The 20,704-nt window shown below is 39.1% G+C and overlaps 1 protein-coding gene across 1 annotated transcript in view; it reads left to right on the forward strand.

The window, feature by feature from the left end:
• The window catches only part of FAM83B (family with sequence similarity 83 member B), a 100,784-nt gene that overhangs the window by 22,759 nt on the left and 57,321 nt on the right, over positions 1–20,704 (forward strand). The window contains exon 2 of the mRNA XM_044292298.1: positions 14,420–14,897. Within this exon, the coding sequence (XP_044148233.1) occupies positions 14,442–14,897 (456 nt within the window). The 5' untranslated portion in view covers positions 14,420–14,441. The remainder of the gene's footprint in view (positions 1–14,419; positions 14,898–20,704) is intronic.

The following is a 20,704-nucleotide window of genomic DNA, read 5'->3' on the forward strand; positions in this document are numbered from 1 at the left end:
CTGTGCATCAAAGAGAAAACTATTAGTGCTGCCTATAATAACCTTTCAAACTGTAATGACATTGTGGGACATGAACAAGCAAGATGGGTGGTTACTGATGAAAAGAAAATATAGAATATTCGCAAATACGAATATATAGCACTATATTCTAAATCTTGGCAAATTCTCGAAGTGGCGATATTCGCGATTCAAATATTCATGCCCAACACTATTCCTGAGTGAGTTGAGAATACTTTTTATTATGCATCATCCATGGTGGACGGAGTTACATAAACTGAGCTGAGCTATTATGAGGTTTTCATAACTCTCATAGAAGTGATTTTCTTTTTGTGTCTTAATATTGCTGCCTCTGTTAGGTCATTATTTAAAGGGAACCTGTCATGTCGATATTTGATTATAATCTAACTAATTATATACAATCATTAACTACTAAAAAGTGCCTTAGATGTATTCACTTACTGGTGTGACAGATGGTTACCTCATAATATACACACAAAGATGCCACATGCTGCATGCTAATGAGCTGATTCGAGTCCAGCGTGAGGTCATCGAGTCCAGCGTATATTTAATTCAGAGCTATAGCTATAGCCACTTCCCTGCCCACCTGCTGCTGATTCATATGGAAACAAACTGTCATTCAGCAGCAGGTGGGCGGGGAGAGTCAGGAGCTCATGAATATTCATGACTCATCATTATCAGCTGGAGCTTTTTATACAAGATGTTGGCAGATTGACTGGGTCAATTAAAGAAAGTGACCCAGCATTTTGTTAAGAGAATAAGTCACTTATTTATGTTGCCCTTAGTTAGGACACCATAAAACTGGTGACAGGTTCCCTTTAAGACACTTGCAATGTAAAGACATTCATTTAGCAAAATATAGCGGTGTAAATAAAATTAATGTACAAACTATTTTCTATTATAGAAGTTAGACTGTCCTGTCAGAATATCTAAAAAAATTTATGTATTATGAAGGGACGCAACGACCTCGGAGTATGAGGAGACCAATGTAACTCTGAGAATTGTTGGGACCAGTAATGTAAATGATGCATGATAGTTGAAGGACTCTACTACAGAGTTTGAACTAGAGTCCATGATCTCTTAGTTAAGCCTCTGGTATTATGTATTTTTAATGTGATGGATATATTTTATGCTATACAATCGTGAACTCTGTGATCAGACTACCACTGATTTCTACAAATTTTTCCACTCTGTACTGTTGGGGGTAGCCGTAGGTTAGATGGCAACCTGTGGAGAATTTTCTTTGGTGCTCCTTTTCTGATATTATGCTCTATACAAATTGAAATTGTAGTGGAAGTGTGAACATATATTTTCTTCTAACCAGGCATATACAACCAGCATTAAAAAAATGTATTTATGGTATCTATATGTCATGCACAGTAGTTGGATATGTCTAGGTATGTCTTTTTTAACCTATGTAACTATCCACAAAAACATGCACCGTAATGTAGGCATAGTTTACTGTGTTGACAAGCTTTACTTTTCTGTACCTCAAAGATAGGACAAATGTACAGGATTATGGTGACAATTTTCCCTGTAGAAATCTATGGGGACTTTACTGCAGACCTCTGTATTTTTCCTTTTTTCCTTGTTTGTGCCTCAAAATAATATGTATATTAGAAATATAAGCAAGTAATTTACTGACAAATTGAAAGTAGGTTGTGAGGCACCTTACTGACTGTATAGAAATGTAATAAGATCACTGAATGATTGATCAAGGGATATTCATATTTCACTTTTGCCATCTGTAAGATGCTCTGTTACAATCCATATACAGTTTTTTATTAGAGCATTTGCATGTTATAGATATTGCCCTCCCCAAACTAGCCAAGGCCTACCACAGGGGTGGCCAACCTCTGGCACTCCAGCTGTTGTAAAAAAAAACAAAAAAAAAAAAAAAACTCCCATCATCCATACTTGCGCTGCTCTACTCAGAACTCTAATATAAATAAATGGATCATGCTGGGATCTGTAGTTTCCTAACAGCCAGAGGTTGCTGACCCCTGACCCAGAGCCAGTATGAGCAGAGGTTCTCAATCTAGTGAACTTTACCCATCCACATACACTCCTTGACAAAGAAAAAAAACACACACTCCGATGTCGGATAGTTATGTAGATATGTAAGTGATTACAGGTGTGGCCAGAATAAACACTGGGTCATGTCACAAGAAGATGCAATGGATTTTAAAAGCAGGGTTTTTTTGTTGCATTTTTCTTTAACGGTTTTGACACACTTTTTGGGGGTGTATACTTCGATAAAATATACATTCTTGCTTGCTGTTTTTTATGCTAATCGGGTAAATAGACGTATAAAACACATGGACATATACGGAGTATTCTAAATGATTTTTGACGTTCCCACATTTATTTTAAAGGGAGATTCATGCCAAAATAGGACATGCTTCTTTTTTTCCACACAAAAAAATAAATAAAAAAATGCCAGTGTTGCTTCCCATTCAAATAAATGATAGGCTGTTTGGAGCTGTTTTCCATGTGGATAACACACCAAAATCAGCACCAAAAAACAAAAGCCCTAAAAGTTATTCTGCTGCTGTCCTGTAAAAAAAGCTCTCAGAGGCTACTTTTGAGTAGTATACCTCTTGGTGACAGATCATTGGCTGCTAGACATGCATCTACAACAAACTGAACGATATTCTATGCAGTTGATAGATTTTGAGAGGAGGCGCATCTTTGAGAGAAGCAGGATGGTTGTTTTGACGAGGAGCCTGCTATCTTGGCTATTCTGATCTAGTTGTTATGAATTATTGGGAGCAGTAGTTATGTAATGGCATGCACACATAGCAAACAGGCTCTGGACATCCCAGACAGACCACAAGCAGAGAGCATCATTTGATCTGTCAATAAGCAAAAGCAGCTCCCTTACTTTTCTTGTTCACTATGCAGACACAGGTGGCAACTTCATTACACACCCCTGTCTGGACCATTTTTAGGCACTTAGAAGAAGGAAATTTGGTGTCACAGCTCCCATTATGTTTCCTGCCATTGACAGCCAGTCACTATTGCCTTTGTCTGCAGTGGTGTCGTGAACAAGAAACCTGGATTGGTATGGACTGCAACTGTATCATCTTTAGCAACATCAGGTTCTGTTTGAGATCCCACAATGGTCAGCTTTGAGGATTTAGCCCTCATGGAGAGTCCTTCAAACCTTCCTTTGCTGTGGAATGATACACTGGCGTGATGATCTGGTCATCCCTTACAACAGTATGGCAATCATGGCAAGATATCCAACTGGCCTTTTTCATCAGGATAATGCTTGCCCAGGGTTTCCCAGGAATATCTCAATCAGATTTCAACACTTCCTTATCCTAAATGGTCACCAGATTTGTTGCTAATCAAGCATTTATGAGACCAGCTGGAACGCCAGCATTGGAAACCTATAGGTGTTCAGGATCTACAGGCCCAACTGGAACATCTCTGGGCAAATTTGGCATAGAATACCATACAGATCCTGTATACTTCCATGCTGTATGCTTCCATGCCCAACTGTATCTATTTGTATTATATTGTAATACTGCAACTCCCTTGCACTGGTAGCCAGAGTATCCCCAAGAACACACATGGGGATATGAAGCCCAACTGCAATGATCTTCTGAACAACAGGATCAGCTTTGATATATGAAGCAGTTTAATTCCTTTAATAAGGTCTGTTGTTAATAGAAAAATCCCTGGAAACTAGCACAATACCCTATCACTATTACTCTCTTTTGTCGGGTAAGATAGATATGTTTGGCCTATTTACAATTTTACGAAGCATTTACTGGGATGATCAGGGTTGCCAGTTTCATGTTTGATAAATGGAAGATATATGTTGTTCTTAAAAAGTCATGAACCATTTACATTTTACAGGCTATTAAAAAGGAGATAAAAATGTATAATAAGGAAGGATACTGTGGAGCATGCATGTCGGTAACAGTGCATGGGGGCATATGACGTAGGGGAAGAAATAAAAATCATCTCTACTCTTTTTGGCTGCGGTGACTCAAGACTTACAGTTTTATCATGTGAATTAGCAAGCTGCTGCATGCTCCTTGCTCATGCCAAGCTGTGTACCAGCTGGCTGCCTCCAGGTGTTATATGCTTTACATGCTTTTTTTTTATATTCTACCACCATTCACCTTATGTACCTCATGCATGGATATCAGATTCTGGGCACCTGCTTGGGAAGAGCAAGATGTGGGGATAGGTGCAACTGCATTACTCAGCAGCTACAAAAAAAGGTGGTAGCAAGGAGACAGTAGCTCATAGAATAGGATGTTGCATTAGAAATCCCATCAGATTTTCTATATACCGTAGAAAGCTGATGTATAAATCATCAGTCAGTCAATCTAGTGCAACCAGTCCAGCAGCCTGTGACTGAGGGCCAAAAGAACATCACATGAAGGCCCCCTTATGAATGAAAGGGTCATACTGTACACCTTCTGCAGCTGCACAGGATTTAATACCCAAAAGGCTTGACCTGTGTACACTACGTATATCCCTTTAGTATTGTTCAAGCATTAATGGCAGATGGGTTACTGTAGGTTCTGGAAGACTTGGAGTGGTGGATAGAAGACATGTCCCACAGTCGGTGATTCTCCAAAATTCATTTGCAGCACTCTCAGAATGTAAGGACAACATGGTTATGGACTCAAGCGTAGAGGGTGAGAAACCATCGACTCCTATGACTAATGTAGGCAAGACTGCAGCCAAGGACAAAAAAGATAAAGTGAAGTCTCAAAGGAAGCAGCTGTTGCTGGGTGATTCAATCATAAGAAGTGTGGAGCTTAAAGAAAATGGTTTTGTGAGATGTCTCCCTGGGGCTACTGCTAGAAGAGATAGAAGACGTATTATTAATATTGTTAAGCAAGCAAAGCAGGAAGGGGACGTGGATGTTCTTGTCCATCTAGGGACAAATGACCTGGTTTGCAATGAAGTGTCAGAGGTGAAAAAATCTTTTATCACACTTGGTAATGACGTACAGGATTTTGCATCCACCATTTCATTTTCTGAAGTTCTGCCTGTACATAATGTTCAGAATGATAGGCAGAGGCGCATAAAGGAGTTTAACATATGGCTTGGTAAATGGTGTCAAGAGCAAGGATTTGGCTTTGTTTCTCATAATAGCTCTACTTGGAATAGAAAGGAACTGTACAAAAAAGATGGTTTGCATCTTTCTCTCAAAGGAACAAATGTACTTAGTGAACAACTCCAAGAATTTGCGAAAGAGTATTTAAACTAGGAAGGGGGGGCAAAAGAGTGAAAATAAAAGAGTCCAATTGCCCCCCGAAACAATGCCAGAACAGGTCAGAAGCACAGAGGTTAAGAAATGATAAGCTCAGAGTCCTCTCTACAAATGCTCGCAGTTTAGGTAAAAAAATCAATGAACTTGGGTCAATAATGGCATCTGAGAATGTAGATTTAGTGGCTGTTACGGAGACATGGTTTAACGAAAGAAATGACTGGGACATAACCATACCAGGGTACTCTTTATACAGAAGAGACAGAGAAGGCAAGAAAGGAGGAGGAGTGGCCCTGTATGTGATAGATAGCATTAAATCTAACCTAATACAAGTTGGTGAGGCCAACATAGAGTCAGTTTGGGTTACGTTGCAGTTTGCTAATCATGCAGTAACTCGTGTAGGTGTGATATATAGACCACCTGATCAAGTTAAAGAACTAGATGATCTACTAGTTGAAGAAATAGCTAAAATGACAATGAAAGGAGAAGTTATCATTATGGGAGATTTCAATCTTCCAGATATAAACTGGAAAACCAAAATAGCAAGTTCTACCAGGAGTACAGATATTCTAAATTCCCTACTGGGGTTATCCCTACAACAAATGGTTGAGGAGCCAACCCGGAGGGAGGCCATTTTGGATTTGATATTCACAAATGGGGATTCGGTATATGATGTCATTGTAGGCGAAACCTTGGGATCTAGTGATCACCAGTCAGTGTGGTTTAATATAAGAACTGTGAAAGAGTCCCACCACACAAAAACAAAAGTTTTAGATTTTAGAAAAACAGACTTTTCAAAAATGAAATTAGTCATAAATGAGTCCTTATCAGACTGGAACGGATTACATGGAGTCCAGGAGAAATGGGACTACTTAAAAGGTGCATTATTGAAGGCAACAGAAAATTCAATTAGACTTGTCAGTAAAAGCAAAAAAAGGAAGAGACCACTGTGGTACTCGGCAGAAGTGGCCCAAATCATTAAAAATAAAAAGCTAGCATTTTGTAATTATAAAAAAACCCAGAGCAATGAAGATAAGGAAATCTACAAGATTAGGCAGAAAGAGGCCAAGCAAGTTATAAGAACTTCTAAAGCGCAGGCAGAAGAAAAACTAGCTCAGTCTATGAAAAAAGGGGATAAGACATTCTTCAGATATATAAATGAAAAAAGGAAATTAAAACAAGGAATAACTAAATTAAAAACAAAGGACGGAAGGTATGTAGAAGAGAATAAAGGGCTAGCCGACTGCCTTAACGAATACTTCTGTTCAGTTTTTACAAAAGAAAAAGAAGGAGAAGGACCTCCACTAGAAAGGATGACTAATAAATCGTTTGATGCATGTGTCTTTACAGAGGAAGATGTTCTAAGTTTGCTGTCTAAAGTGAAGACAAATAAGTCACAGGGGCCTGATGAGATACACCCAAAATTATTAAAAGAGCTTAGTGGTGAGCTGGCAAAACCGTTAACAGATTTATTTAACCAATCATTAGTAACAGGAGTCGTCCCGGAAGATTGGAAATTGGCAAATGTCGTGCCCATTCACAAGAAAGGTAGTAGGGAGGAATCGAGCAACTATAGACCAGTGAGTCTGACATCAATAGTAGGCAAATTAATGGAAACCCTATTAAAGGATAGGATTGTGGAACATCTAAAATCCCATGGATTGCAAGATGAAAAACAGCATGGGTTTACTTCAGGGAGATCATGTCAAACAAATCTTATAGATTTTTTTGACTGGGTGACTAAAATAATAGACGGTGGAGGTGCAGTAGACATCGCTTATCTGGATTTTAGTAAGGCTTTTGACACTGTCCCACATAGAAGACTTATCAATAAACTGCAGTCATTGAGCATGAACTCCAATATTGTTGAGTGGATTAGGCAGTGGCTGAGGGACAGACAACAGAGGGTTGTAGTCAATGGAGAACATTCAAATCAAGGTCATGTTACCAGTGGGATTCCACAGGGATCTGTACTGGGACCAATTTTGTTTAATATCTTCATAAGTGATATTGCAAAAGGCCTCGATGGTAAGGTTTGTCTTTTTGCTGATGACACAAAGATATGTAACAGGGTTGATGTTCCTGGAGGGAAACGCCAAATGGAAAAGGACTTAGGAAAACTAGAAGAATGGTCAGAACTCTGGCAACTGAAATTTAATGTGGATAAGTGCAAGATAATGCACCTGGGGCGTAAAAACCCAAGGGCAGAATATAGAATATTCGACACAGTCCTGACCTCAGTATCTGAGGAAAGGGATTTAGGAGTAATTATTTCAGAAGACTTAAAGGTGGGAAGACAATGTAATAAAGCAGCACGAAATGCAAGCAGAATGCTTGGATGTATAGGGAGAGGTATAAGCAGTAGAAAGAGTGAAGTGCTTATGCCGCTGTACAGAACACTGGTGAGACCTCACTTGGAGTATTGTGCGCAGTACTGGAGGCCATATCTCCAGAAGGATATAGATACTCTAGAGAGAGTTCAGAGAAGAGCAACTAAACTAGTACATGGATTGCAGGATAAAACTTACCAGGAAAGGTTAAAAGACCTTAATATGTATAGCTTGGAAGAAAGAAGAGACCGAGGGGATATGATAGAAACTTTTAAATACATAAAGGGAATCAACTCGGTAAAGGAGGAGAGCATATTTAAAAGAAGAAAAACTACCACAAGAGGACACAGTTTTAAATTAGAGGGGCAAAGGTTTAAAAGTAATATAAGGAAGTATTACTTTACTGAGAGGGTAGTGGATGCATGGAATAGCCTTCCTGCAGAAGTGGTAGCTGCAAATACAGTGAAGGAGTTTAAGCATGCATGGGATAGGCATAAGGCCATCCTTCATATAAGATAGGGCCGGGGCTATTCATAGGATTCAGATATATTGGGCAGACTAGATGGGCCAAATGGTTCTTATCTGCCGACACATTCTATGTTTCTATGTTTCTAATGTTACTGTAAGGCCTCATACACACAACCAGGGGAGTAACTACCATAGTGGCAGACTATGCGACTGCTATGGGGCCCATGGTAAGAGGGGGCCCAGTCTTAGTTGCAATTATCTCCTCTTCTACTGGAGGTGAAAATTTGGTCAGAACTCTATCCTCTAAATTAACAACTTTTAGCAAATGAGGCAGTGTAAAAAAATGACCCAAGCGTCATTGAAAAGGGTTTAGGCAGAAACACTTCTTTCCTGTGTGGGGGGCCTGATTTGATGCTTGCTACGGGGCTCTTCTCTATATACGCCACTGCACACAACCATGTCTGTATTGCGGTCCACAAACCACAAATCCGCAAAATATAGACAATTTTGGTGTGCAATCTGCATTTTTCTCACTTCCATTCCTAGAAATGACTACTCTTGTCCAAAATATGGACAGGAATAAAAAATGTTCTATAATTTACTGAACTGACTGACGAATGTGTAACCATAGAAATGAAAGGGTCCATGTGCAATCTGCAAAAAAAGCTAATCGGACACGGATGTAAAATACAGTCATATTCATGAGGCCTTAATCTGACAAAAACACATAGCAACCTGACATGGATTTGAACGCGCGTCGGGGTCTTTTTGCCTGTCTCGTGCCTACCTTCTCTGCCCTCCATCATGTCTCATGGTATGCTATGACTTTTTATTAAGTTAGCCACGGATGAGTTTTTTGCTTACAGCTCTCATGAGGGTCTGGTGCATGGGGTCTTATTTACCTATCTGTTTTACATCCCATAGGGGCATTATATTTTGCCTATGCTCTTATTTGTATATCTAGATCCAGCATTTGAGTCTCATCCTGTGGATATATATAGGTGATGATCACAGTCAGAATCATTTTTCTGGGGTTTGTATACGTAATAACCCCCTCTTTTTCTGTGAATCACCATATTATATATTTTATATACATTTGACATGTGTTCCATCTTTTGGTGGGTTATAGAAATATCGGCCAGGGGACTGTGGCATCCAGGGGTTTTTCTGCTGACCTCTCTAAACCTTTTTCTTGTTATTCCTATTATTCTAAGAATCACGTATTGTCTATTTTGATTAAATAAAATAATATATATTTGACATTGGGCATTCAATTGTTGTTTGTTGGACAACACTTTAGGTTTTTATAGTTTTTCTTGTTTGCCCTTAATTATGGCATTATAAGTGAGGCCTTTTTCTTGTATGGTTCTATGGATTTGAATGACCCTTTGTCGACACTTTTATCAGATTTCTATTAAAGAGAAATCTCTCTGCATTGACAAAAAGTTAAGCACTGAATAGTAGCTTTTCATTTTGGTAATCAGTATTGGTGGACATTACAGACCACCATTGTAATCCTCTGATATGTACATATCAAATACTGAAGATAATTTTGACTAGATTTTCCTTTTTCAGGAGGATATCCACACAACATTAACTATTGTACAGAAATCAGACTGACTAAGTTTAAGAGTTTCTGGAAATTAAGTCATATTTTTTGTTATTTTGAAATACGGTTCTTAAAAAATTATTTTCTCAAAAATAGTCAATCAAAAAACAAAGTGACAGTCCCCTAGGCAGTCCCATAGAGATGAATAGAGCAGAGGAGTGCATGCTTCACCAGAACTCCCCTGTGCTTGTGATTGTTGGGGATCCAGATGGTTATCCCCATTTAGTGGATAAGGGATAGATTGTTCCAATCAAAATACTTAACCTTCAGTCTGAGTGCTTAAAAAGTAGGTGGTATTCTTTGTGAAAATGTGTGTGAGGTAAAAGTACCTCTACCCAAACATATTAGACATAACTTAGTCAAACTTAACAAACTTGGCGGTACTGGCCAACAGTCTAATGTGTATAGTTGTCTCTCAAATCTTTCCCAAGACAACATACAGTTGCAAGAAAAAGTATGTAAACCCTTTAAAATGATATGGATTTCTGCACAAATTTGTCATAAAATGTGATCTGATCTTTATCTAAGTCACAACAATAGACAATCACAGTCTGCTTAAACTTACCATGTTTTTATTGAACACACCATGTAAACATTCACAGTGTAGGTGGAAAAAGTATGTGAACCCCTAGACTAATGTCATCTCCAAGAGCTAATTGGAGTGAGGTGATAGCCAACTGGAGTCCAATCAATGAGATGAGATTGGATGTGTTGGTTACAGCTGCCCTGCCCTATAAAAAACACACACCAGTTCTGGGTTTGCTTTTCACAAGAAGCATTGCCTGATGTGAATGATGCCTCACACAAAAGAGCTCTCAGAAGACCTACAATTAAGAATTGTTGACTTGCATAAACCTGGAAAGGGTTATAAAAGTATCTCCAAAAGCCTTGCTGTTCATCACTCCACGGTAAGACAAATTGTCTATAAATGGAGAAAGTTCAGCACTGCTGCTACTCTTCCTAGGATTGGCTGTCCTGTAAAGATGACTGCAAGAGCACAGCGCAGACTGCTCAATGAGGTGAAGAAGAATCCTAGAGTGTCAGCTAAAGACTTACAAAAGTCTCTGGCATGTGCTAACATCCCTGTTAGCGAATCTACGATACGTAAAACACTAAACAAGAATGGATTTCATGGGAGTATACCACAAAAGAAGCCACTGCTGTCCAAAAAAACATTGCTGCACGTTTACAGTTTGCACAAGAGCACCTGGATGTTCCACAGCAGTACTGGCAAAATATTCTGTGGACAGATGAAACCAAAGTTAAGTTGTTTGGAAGAAACACACAAAACTATGTGTGGAGAAAAAGAGGCACAGCACCCCAACATCAAAACCTCATCCCAACTGTGAAGTATGGTGGTGGGGGCATCATGGTTTGGGGCTGCTTTTCTGCGTCAAGCCCTTGACGGATTGCTATCATCCAAGGAAAAATGAATTCCCAAGTTTATCAAGACATTTTGCAGAAGAACTTAAGGCCATCTGTCCACCAGCTGAAGCTCAACAGAAGATGGGTGTTGCGACAGGACAACGACCCAAAGCATAGAAGTAAATCAACAACAGAATGGCTTAAACACAAGAAAATACGCCTTCTGGAGTGGCCCAGTCAGAGTCCTGACCTCAACCTGATTGAGATGTTGTGGCATGACCTCAAGAAAGCGATTCACACCAGACATCCCAAGAATATTGCTGAACTGAAACAGTTCTGTAAAGAGGAATGGTCAAGAATTACTCCTGACCGTTGTGCACGTCTGGTCTGCAACTAAAGGAAATGTTTGGTTGAAGTTATTGCTGCCAAAGGAGGTTCAACCAGTTATTAAATCCAAGGGTTCACATACTTTTTCCACCTGCACTGTGGATGTTTACATGGTGTGTTCAATAAAAACATGGTAACATTTAATTCTTTGTGTGTTATTAGTTTAAGCAGACTGTTATTGTCTATTGTTGTGACTTAGATGAAGATCAGATCACATTTTATGACCAATTTGTGCAGGAATCCATATCATTCCAAAGGGTTTACATACTTTTTTTTTGCAACTGTATATTTCTGGACAAAGAAGGATTAGGTGTGTTGGATTTCAATCTCTAGTTCTAACAGGATCTAAGCCACTGACAAAAGCATGTGACAGACAGCAACTTATTCCCCTCTCCCCATTAAAATAATCATGACAAGTATGCATATTTATTGGAGTTGCTCGAGTTCATCCTTAACTATTGCCTTTCACATCTTCTGAGAAGACATAATTGCAGATGGTAAAGAGGTGTGCGCTTTGACATCTCTTTTGTTTTCATCAGACTTTCAGGTTGAAATAACCTGAATGTCAAACCTTTTGCTAAAGAGCGATATAGGCTTACCCATGATGTCACATAACATTAACTAGCATTCCAAAACACTATTTTGCTGCCACATTATCTTTTACATCCTTGGAACACTGCAGGTTGTTCATGAAATATTTACATATGCATTTCAAAGCTGCTTTGATCATTAAGTCTAAATAAAGTGTAATGGTTTATTAAAATTATACTTTGATGATCATGCAGTTTTTGAAGGCTTCTTATGTTGTATTATGGAAGCGTGCAATAAGGGTGAGGTCATCAACATGTGTTATGACCTAGAATCTTTGATAATGTTTTCGGTATTGTATTGTTGCATCTTGCTAGAATAAAAAAAAACTATATCTTATATGAGCATACCTATATATAGATGCAAAGATATATGAGCTAAATATTAAATATAAATTAATAGAGTTGAGCGAGCCGGACCCAAACCCAGACTTTTTCACTGAAGTTCGGGTTCTTGTTGGGCATTCTGGTGATTTAATTATTTTCCGTTATAATATGGGTATAATGGAAAATAATAGCATTCTTAAAATAGAATGCTAAATAAAATGTCTATTGAGGGGTTAAATAACAAACAAACCTCACCTTATTTGATTGCGCAGCCAGTATCTTCCTTTCTTCAGGACCTGCAAACGGACCTGCGGTGACGTCACTACGCTCACGATGTGGTGAACACGGTGACGTCACTGCAGGTCCTGCTGAATGAAGATACAAGGACCTTCTATATTCAGTCAGCAGGACCTGTGGTGACGTCACCGCTCTCACCACGTGGTGAGCGTGGTGACGTCACCGCAGGTCCTTTTGCAGGTCCTGAAGAAAAGAAGATACCGGCTGCACGATCAAGAGGATGAGGTGAGTTTTTTTTTAACCTCTCAATAAAGCTCATGGCTCTCCATGCCTAGCCGCTGCTGATTTATATGGGAACAAACTGTCACTTAGAGACAAGTGGATGGGGAGAGCGGTGAGCTCATGAATATGGGGACTCTTTGGCAAGTACTGGAGTTTTTTAATACAAGATTTTGGCAAAATAGCTGGGTAAATTAAAGAAAGTGACCCAGTATTTAGCTTAGGAGATCTGTCACTAGCTTATGTTGTCCTTAGTTGGGACACCTTAAAGATTCCCTTTAAGAACTATAATAGATACACTTATCAAACTACCACAGTTTCAATTTTGAACAGTCTTGTCATCCTTGTCTGCGGAAATAAGATGTTGTGCTAGACACATGACACAGCAGGCAATCACTGACAATAATGATAGTGTCCATAGTGACATCACCACCATCACCATTATTGATTGACTGCTGAGGTCATCTGTTGAGTATTCCATGTCAAAGGTTTGCAACAGAAGACAGAACTCAGTAGAAGGAAAGCAAAATTTACTGAATTAAAGTGATCAACATATCTGGTGTGTAGATAATTATTAGATCCTTAAAGGGTTTAACAAGGCTTTTAAACTTGATAGGCTATCTCTAGGACAGGTCCTCAATTTTAGAAAGAGGAAGTCTGACTATTGGCAAACCTGTCAATCAACTATTTAAATATATTGCCATTTGTTAAAGTATGATTTGCAGTATGAACCAATGTATGGATCTATGTGCATAATAGCCCCTTCAAATAACAGATCGTTTGGATAGGCCATCAATTTTAAAAGCCTGGATAGCCCCTTTAAGTCTGGCTCTGACTATACTTATCATACCCCTTTAATTCTGTCTCTAACCTATATGGGCAAGTCTCAGAGGTTCTCAGCCAACATTGGAAAGTTGGCCTCACTTAATACCTATTGTGTAAGAGTACTATGTTGGACCCTACTTCCTTGTGGAACATAATAAAACTGGTGCAGTCGGCCGTTTTGCTTTATGACTAATGGGACTACAGTTATTGTTGATATACAACTGTTATAAAACCATAGCAACTGTTACTACATATACCATCTGGAGCCATAATTCTTGAGACTTTGATGTGGACAGAGCATACTGCAGCTGTTAGAATTGATTATAATGATAAAATATCATAAAACCCTGGGTGTAATCAACAGAAGGGATGTCTATACATTAGTGAACATGAAAACAAGTATTATATGTTGTATATCTCCACCAATTAAACAAATTTTAGGATAAAACCAATGTGCTGACAGAATGCTACCCCATATTTGAAATGCATTCTACCAATGTACTGTATAATTACCATTAATATTAGCACAATTATGATGTTGATTTATAAATAGACCATCTTTTGCATTTAGCCCTGCATGCCTTTTCTAATTGGAAGCAATCATGTTGGTTGAACTCATTTGTTTTATTGAAGCAGCTGCAATGAATTTCCCACTGGCAGGAAAAATTAGACATTATATTCACTGTTACGTACATCAACAGAATACTGAAATCTGTACAATCTAATTTTATTTTTATGTGTTTCTCAGGTGTCTGGTCTAATTTTTCAAAATGTCGGCAATGGTGGACACATTATCATTGCTTTCATCCTTACATGATGACGGCAGAAATGAAAGCTTTATAGAGCCTCACTACAAGGAATGGTACCGGGTGGCCATTGATGCTTTAATTGATGGAGGCATTGCTTCATATGAAGATTTTCTTAATAAGGAAAGAGCTACAGAATTCCTTGCAGAGGATGAACTCAATTACATCACAAATCACATACAGAAACCAGTGGAGAATGGGGACAGTTCACAAGGATATTCAACAGATGATAATTCATCTTCTGGAACTTATTGGCCTATGGAGTCTGATGTAGAAGCACCAAATCTTGACCTCGGCTGGCCATATGTGGCACCAGGACAAATAGGAGCTACAGACATAGGCCTTTATTTTAATCCACCAAGAGGACATCCTCTCACAATTAAAGAAATGATCAGAAAGAGTATTAAAGAAGCTAGAAAGGTAAGATAATCATGTATCTCATATAACAAAATCATTTACCAAAATTAATGGCATGGAGCATTATGTTATACCTCCATTTTGTATCTGACTACAAAATGGAAAGCATTCAGATATACTTCTACAACAATCCCACCTTATTCTTATTTACTGAGGGCTCTAGGTTCATAAGAAACTCTATATATCTATACAACCCAAATATTAGATGGGTATTAAAGAGCGTTACTTTCACACTAGTGTTTTTTGCGGATACGTCATGGATCTGCAAAAGCGCTTCCGTTACAATAATACAACCACATGCATCTGTCATGAACGATCCGTTGTATTATGTCTTTTATAGTGATGGACAAACATCAGCCGGGATGGTTCACGAACACGATCGCGTGAACACGTTCAAATGTTCGCAAACCGCAAGTTCGCGGCGGGCCCCATTCACTTTAATGGCAGACGAACCTGGAAAACATTAAGCTTATATTTGCAGCCAGCAAATACTTAGCAGAAGTACTCAAATAGTTCCACAACATGGATAGTGACATACTAAAAAAAGTAAATTATAACATTGTGCAAGGAAGGCAATCCATTAGAATATGCATAAAGATAAAACATAACCTTTAATAATATTACTATTAAAAGATATTCCTCAAAATGAAAATAAATCAAATTATTAAAGTTAAGCAAAAAGCATAGATGTGGTAGGCAATAACAAGTGCTCGGCGGCACTAAATCAGGTGCTCGGCGGCACCAAATCAAAAACCATATGTCCTAACGCAACCCGGGGGGTTCCAGTGCACATCCATGAATCCCCGAGGGAAAGCAAAAAACTTCTATCTCTGGTCTAGATGATGATGTGGTATTGAAGGACAGGGTGGGCAAAGAACTGACCCTGATATCGCCCTACTGGGTGGTGCTATTCTACATTGTAACATAGTACATAAGCTGAAAAAAGAAATTTGTCCATCCAGTTCGGCCTGCCATCCTGCAAGTTGATCCAGAGGAAGGCAAAAAAAAACTGTGATGTAGAAGCCAATTTTCCTCACTAAAAAAATTCCTTCCCGACTCCAATCAGGCAATCAGAATAACTCCCTGGATCAACGACCCCTCTCTAGTAGCTATAGCCTGTAATATTATTACACTCCAGAAATACATCTAGGCCCCTCTTGAATTCCTTTATTGTACTCACCATCACCACCTCCTCAGGCAGAGCGTTCCATAGTCTGATAGCCTAACCACAGAGCACCCGTCCTGATAAGAGCGACCCCATCCGGATCCTTACCCTATATAAAAATGGCCCTAGTAATCCCCTGCAGGCAGCATTTTGGTGTCCACCTCCAGAGCGGAATGGTGACGGAACGGAGTCAAACTGATGCATTCTCATCCTTTTCCATTCAGAATGCATTAGGGCAAGGCTGATTCATTTTTGACCGCTTTTGAGAGCCCATGACGGATCTCACAAAAAGAATGCCAAAACGCTAGTGTGAAAGTAGTCTAAATCAGCTTAAAAGTAATAATCTTGACAGGTTATTGGATTTCCTTTCTGCTGAAAGTTCAAGGAATTGAGCTGAAGGTGTATGTATACCAGGAGTGTATCTAAAAAATGAGAAGTCACATCTGACTATTCTTTTTATGATCCACCCCTGATTTTGGCCTCCAAAACTGCATCAGAAGACCTGACCTAGTGGCTGTATTCTAACTAAGAATTAAGCCTCATGCAGACGTCCATGGAACACGGTCCTTTAAATACCATACTGGCATCCTGCTGAGTGTAGGAGCGCACAGCGTCATTGCATGCTATGACCCCGTGCGCTTCGTGGCGCTGCTGCTGTACAGTAATACACTTGTATAGATCATATGAGTGTATTACTGTACAGCAGCGGTGGCACGAAGAGCACGGCGTCATAGCGACCAATGAAGCCATGCACTCCTGCACTTAGGAGGATGCCAGTCCGGTATCTCACGGACCATGTTCCATGGACGTCTGCATGAGGCTTTATATGTATGTTTTAAAAGGGACAACCAGTAAATGAAAAAACTTAGCTGGCTGTGCTCATATACTGTACTGGTATGGCCGTTAGTATCTGATCCTTGCTAAGGTTTTGTGCCATATTGACTGCTGAACAGAGTTGAAGCATTCACGTCATAAACTAGGTAGAACAAAACAAAAAGGAGCTGTGCACGGCGGCACCCGTAAGATGGTAATCCGTTTGTCCTACCGCGTAGTTGGGTGATTCTAATTGTGCCGCAGTTACCTCTCGGATCAGTGATGAGTTGAGTCCTTGGTATTAATCGTGCTGCACACGGATAGGAGTCCGACCTACGGTTCCCTAATGTTACCCTAGCGGATTCCTACACTAACCCTGAGGCTTAACCACGGTACACCCACTAGAACAAGAGTGTCCCGTCCGAAACCTAACCCTGGAATTGGAGACCCTAAATAGCCCTTTCCTAGAACATCCTTACATGCATGTTTCACTTACTCTCATCTGTAAGACTCGTCAGGGGAAACAGCGGGGAGCTGGGCAATTAAGTATGACAGGATACACACATGATATGCCATGTGCATCCTTTAATAACAGGTTACAAGCTAGGCCTGATACTGCTCAGAACGAGCTTGATAACCTGTAACAGAGGGTGGGGGAAATAGATAGTATTTACCCCGCACTGGGCCCGATGTGGTCAGTCATATGAGATATGATACGATTGAAGCTATACATTTATTTGTTTAAGGTTCTATTTATATACACTTATCTAAGGGGCTATTATCTAAGAGTAATAAAAGTTACGTTTTAATATTTACAAAATTTGATCACTTATACCAGGTATTTCTCAAATAATGCAGGTGGTCCTCTAAAATATACCATATACTCTATATACATCTTTTGCATATTGACTCCTGAAAGCAACCTTTTCTAGATCATGTTCCTATTGATTCTTTACATTGTAATTAAGGGGGTCATTTATTATATTAAAATATGCCTATATTAGGCTTATTTCAGGTGCAGATGGCAGTGCAAAGGTTAGTTACGCCGCCACCTGCGTCTTCTCCCCGCTCACGCCAGGTCTAAAAAAAAGGCACAATGTGGGCGGGGAAGGGGATCGGCCGGCAGGCCCGTTTCATTCATCATTTTCTATGCCTGTTTTAGTAGTATAACATGTTCTAAACGTAAGCCAGCAAGGAAGCTGGCTTACATTTAGACTGGAACTGAATGTGCCAAAAATATGTAGAGGCTTGTGCCTGTTTGTAACTTCGGCGGATCCACACCACAAATAGGGGTTAGTATTTTAATAAATGATTCTCTAAATGCATACAACATATCTTGTATGACCTGTACCTTATTCCTCACTGCTTTGGGTATTGGTGTTGTGAATGATTGCCTACCCAGGTCCTTTAGGCTAGTTATTCCTGGAATAGGTTTGTGGACAGCTGCCATGAATCTATTTCCTGTATTCAAAAGTATGCTGATGCTGGCAGCCCAAAAAAGAAGTCTGAGAGAAAAATGAATTCCTATAGGTAAACGGTGAATGTTATTTTTTTTTCTGGACTATATGAAAATACTACATTTAATGAATGAATGAAATCTGAGAACTGAAAACGAAGATTTGACAAGAGTTAATTTCTTCCCCCAACGTTACAGTCCAGGTGTCTAAGAACTATAGGTTAGGGATTGGGAAGTGGAAGTAAACATAGCACAGAGAATATTAAACAATACAAAAAATCTGATTGTCAATGATATAGCATATTGTACAGGCTAGTTCTATAGACTTATTATCTATGACTATTGGACAATGACTGTATGGCCACATTGGACTGAAGCGCTACAGATTTGTGTGGATGAGATTTTAAGATCCACATTCTGTGAAATCTGCAGTGCAAATTGCAGTATGGATTTTAAAGCCTTATGGTATGTCATGTTATGCTGTGGATTTCCACGGATATCACCCTTGGCACTACATATGGTAGTGTGAAATTCACAACAAATCTGAAGCGAAAAGCACACCCATGTCAGCTCTAGACAGGCCGGCCACTGCCATCTTGCTTTGCGCGGCCCAAGATGACGTCATCACGCCAGTAAGTGTGGTGACGCCGTGCATGGAATTTCGGATGAGATATTCAAACAAGATGGCGGCAGCTGGCTAGTCACCAGCAAATGAATTGTTTTTTACACTATATCAGGTTAAATCAATTTTGCTACCGTAAAGGACGAGAAAATTTGGCTTCACAGCAAATCAAATTGTTCCTTTGTGGACTTCGATCCGCGCATCTCTAATTGCTATCTTCGCCGTTACTCCCATGAATCTGGTTTACATTGCAGAAAGGTTTCGGGCACAATGATGGTTAATGGCAATTGCATTCATGGAAAATTGATTTGTTTCCATTAAGTACAAGGAAATTCACCTTTGCGGCAAATACTTCGATTTGCTCAACACTATTGAATGCTAAAATGTTATTATGCAAATTTAAATATTTTTGTGGCGTTTTGAGAAGTTAGAAGTAGGGTGTATATTCCTCGAACCTGTAAATAAAAGTATGGTTTACACATTCTTTCTGGAATTTGACTTGTTTTCCATTGCCATGAATACACTTCCTAATGAATACACTTGTCTAATGGGTCTACACAAATAATATTGTGTTGATTCAAACTTGAAGATACTTACGGTATCTTATTAAATGCCTTACATATGCATTAAGATGGTTATATGAACAAATCCTTGACCTTTTGATATTGTTCTGAATAGATTTGTTTTGCTGCATTTTCTACATTTTTATTTTTTCCTTTTGCAATAATTTTATCTCCTCTGAGCAATATTCTCTTCTGTTCCGAAAGACCCTTATAATGATCTAGCTTGTTCAGTGTATGGTATATATTTGTTCATATTGTGTCATTAATAGGCTTGACCTTTAGTATAAAAAACAAGTAATGAGAAATAAATGCACAACTAATAAAGATCTACATACAGTAAGTAAATATTATAAAACATAAAGGTAGCTTTACTTTATGTAGTTCTACAGCAGTTGTAGATCAATTTTGCTATTTCATGTGAATGTCAATAGTATGTCCCTTAAAACCAAATCTGATGTAGCCATAAATGTGCTAGTTATTTCCAGTTACATATATTTCCTTCAATTATCATAAATGTTTTCTTTTATATTCATTATATGAGCATTACACTTCCATGAGAAAGGGGAATACTGTATTTTTTAAACATAATAGTCATTGAATTTTTTTTCCTGTCATTTCAATACTATACCACTGAAAATGAAATACACAATATTGGCCTTCTGTAGCCATCAGTCCAAAGATATAAAACTCTTATACAGATAGATAATCCATAATTTTGTTTAAATTGGCTATGAATGGAAAATGGCATCTGCTAGTATAATAGTTCATTGTAGAATTTGGATGACAGTATCACAGTTCTATTGTTCGAAGAGCTTTGCACTTATCATTGTAACGTGTAGTGCTCTGTCACTTATCTCCCTTCCCTTTCTGGCCACAAAGAATGGTCTTACAGAGAAAGTCAAGTGAGATTGTTTGCCATGATAAATATTCTAACAAAGGAGGAGGTTAAAGTGTAAAGATAGGCAACTTGTACCAGAGTCTTGTGGAGGTGGCGTATGCGTGCGGACGCACGTTGATGACGTGAGCACCCCCCTTTGGCGTCTGTGCTCCCAGCCCGATGCTATCCCGCTCTAAGTGAAGCCCTGATGCCACCGTGATCTCTGCTCTGAGGCTGCCGGGGAAATCGCTCTACTACTGCTCCCGCAATGGCACCGGCCATGAAGACAGCTGAGGGGGCCTGACGCCCGGATA

This window comes from Bufo gargarizans, chromosome 4 (genome assembly GCF_014858855.1).
Source record: "Bufo gargarizans isolate SCDJY-AF-19 chromosome 4, ASM1485885v1, whole genome shotgun sequence".
In the NCBI taxonomy this organism is placed as follows: Eukaryota; Metazoa; Chordata; class Amphibia; order Anura; family Bufonidae; genus Bufo; species Bufo gargarizans.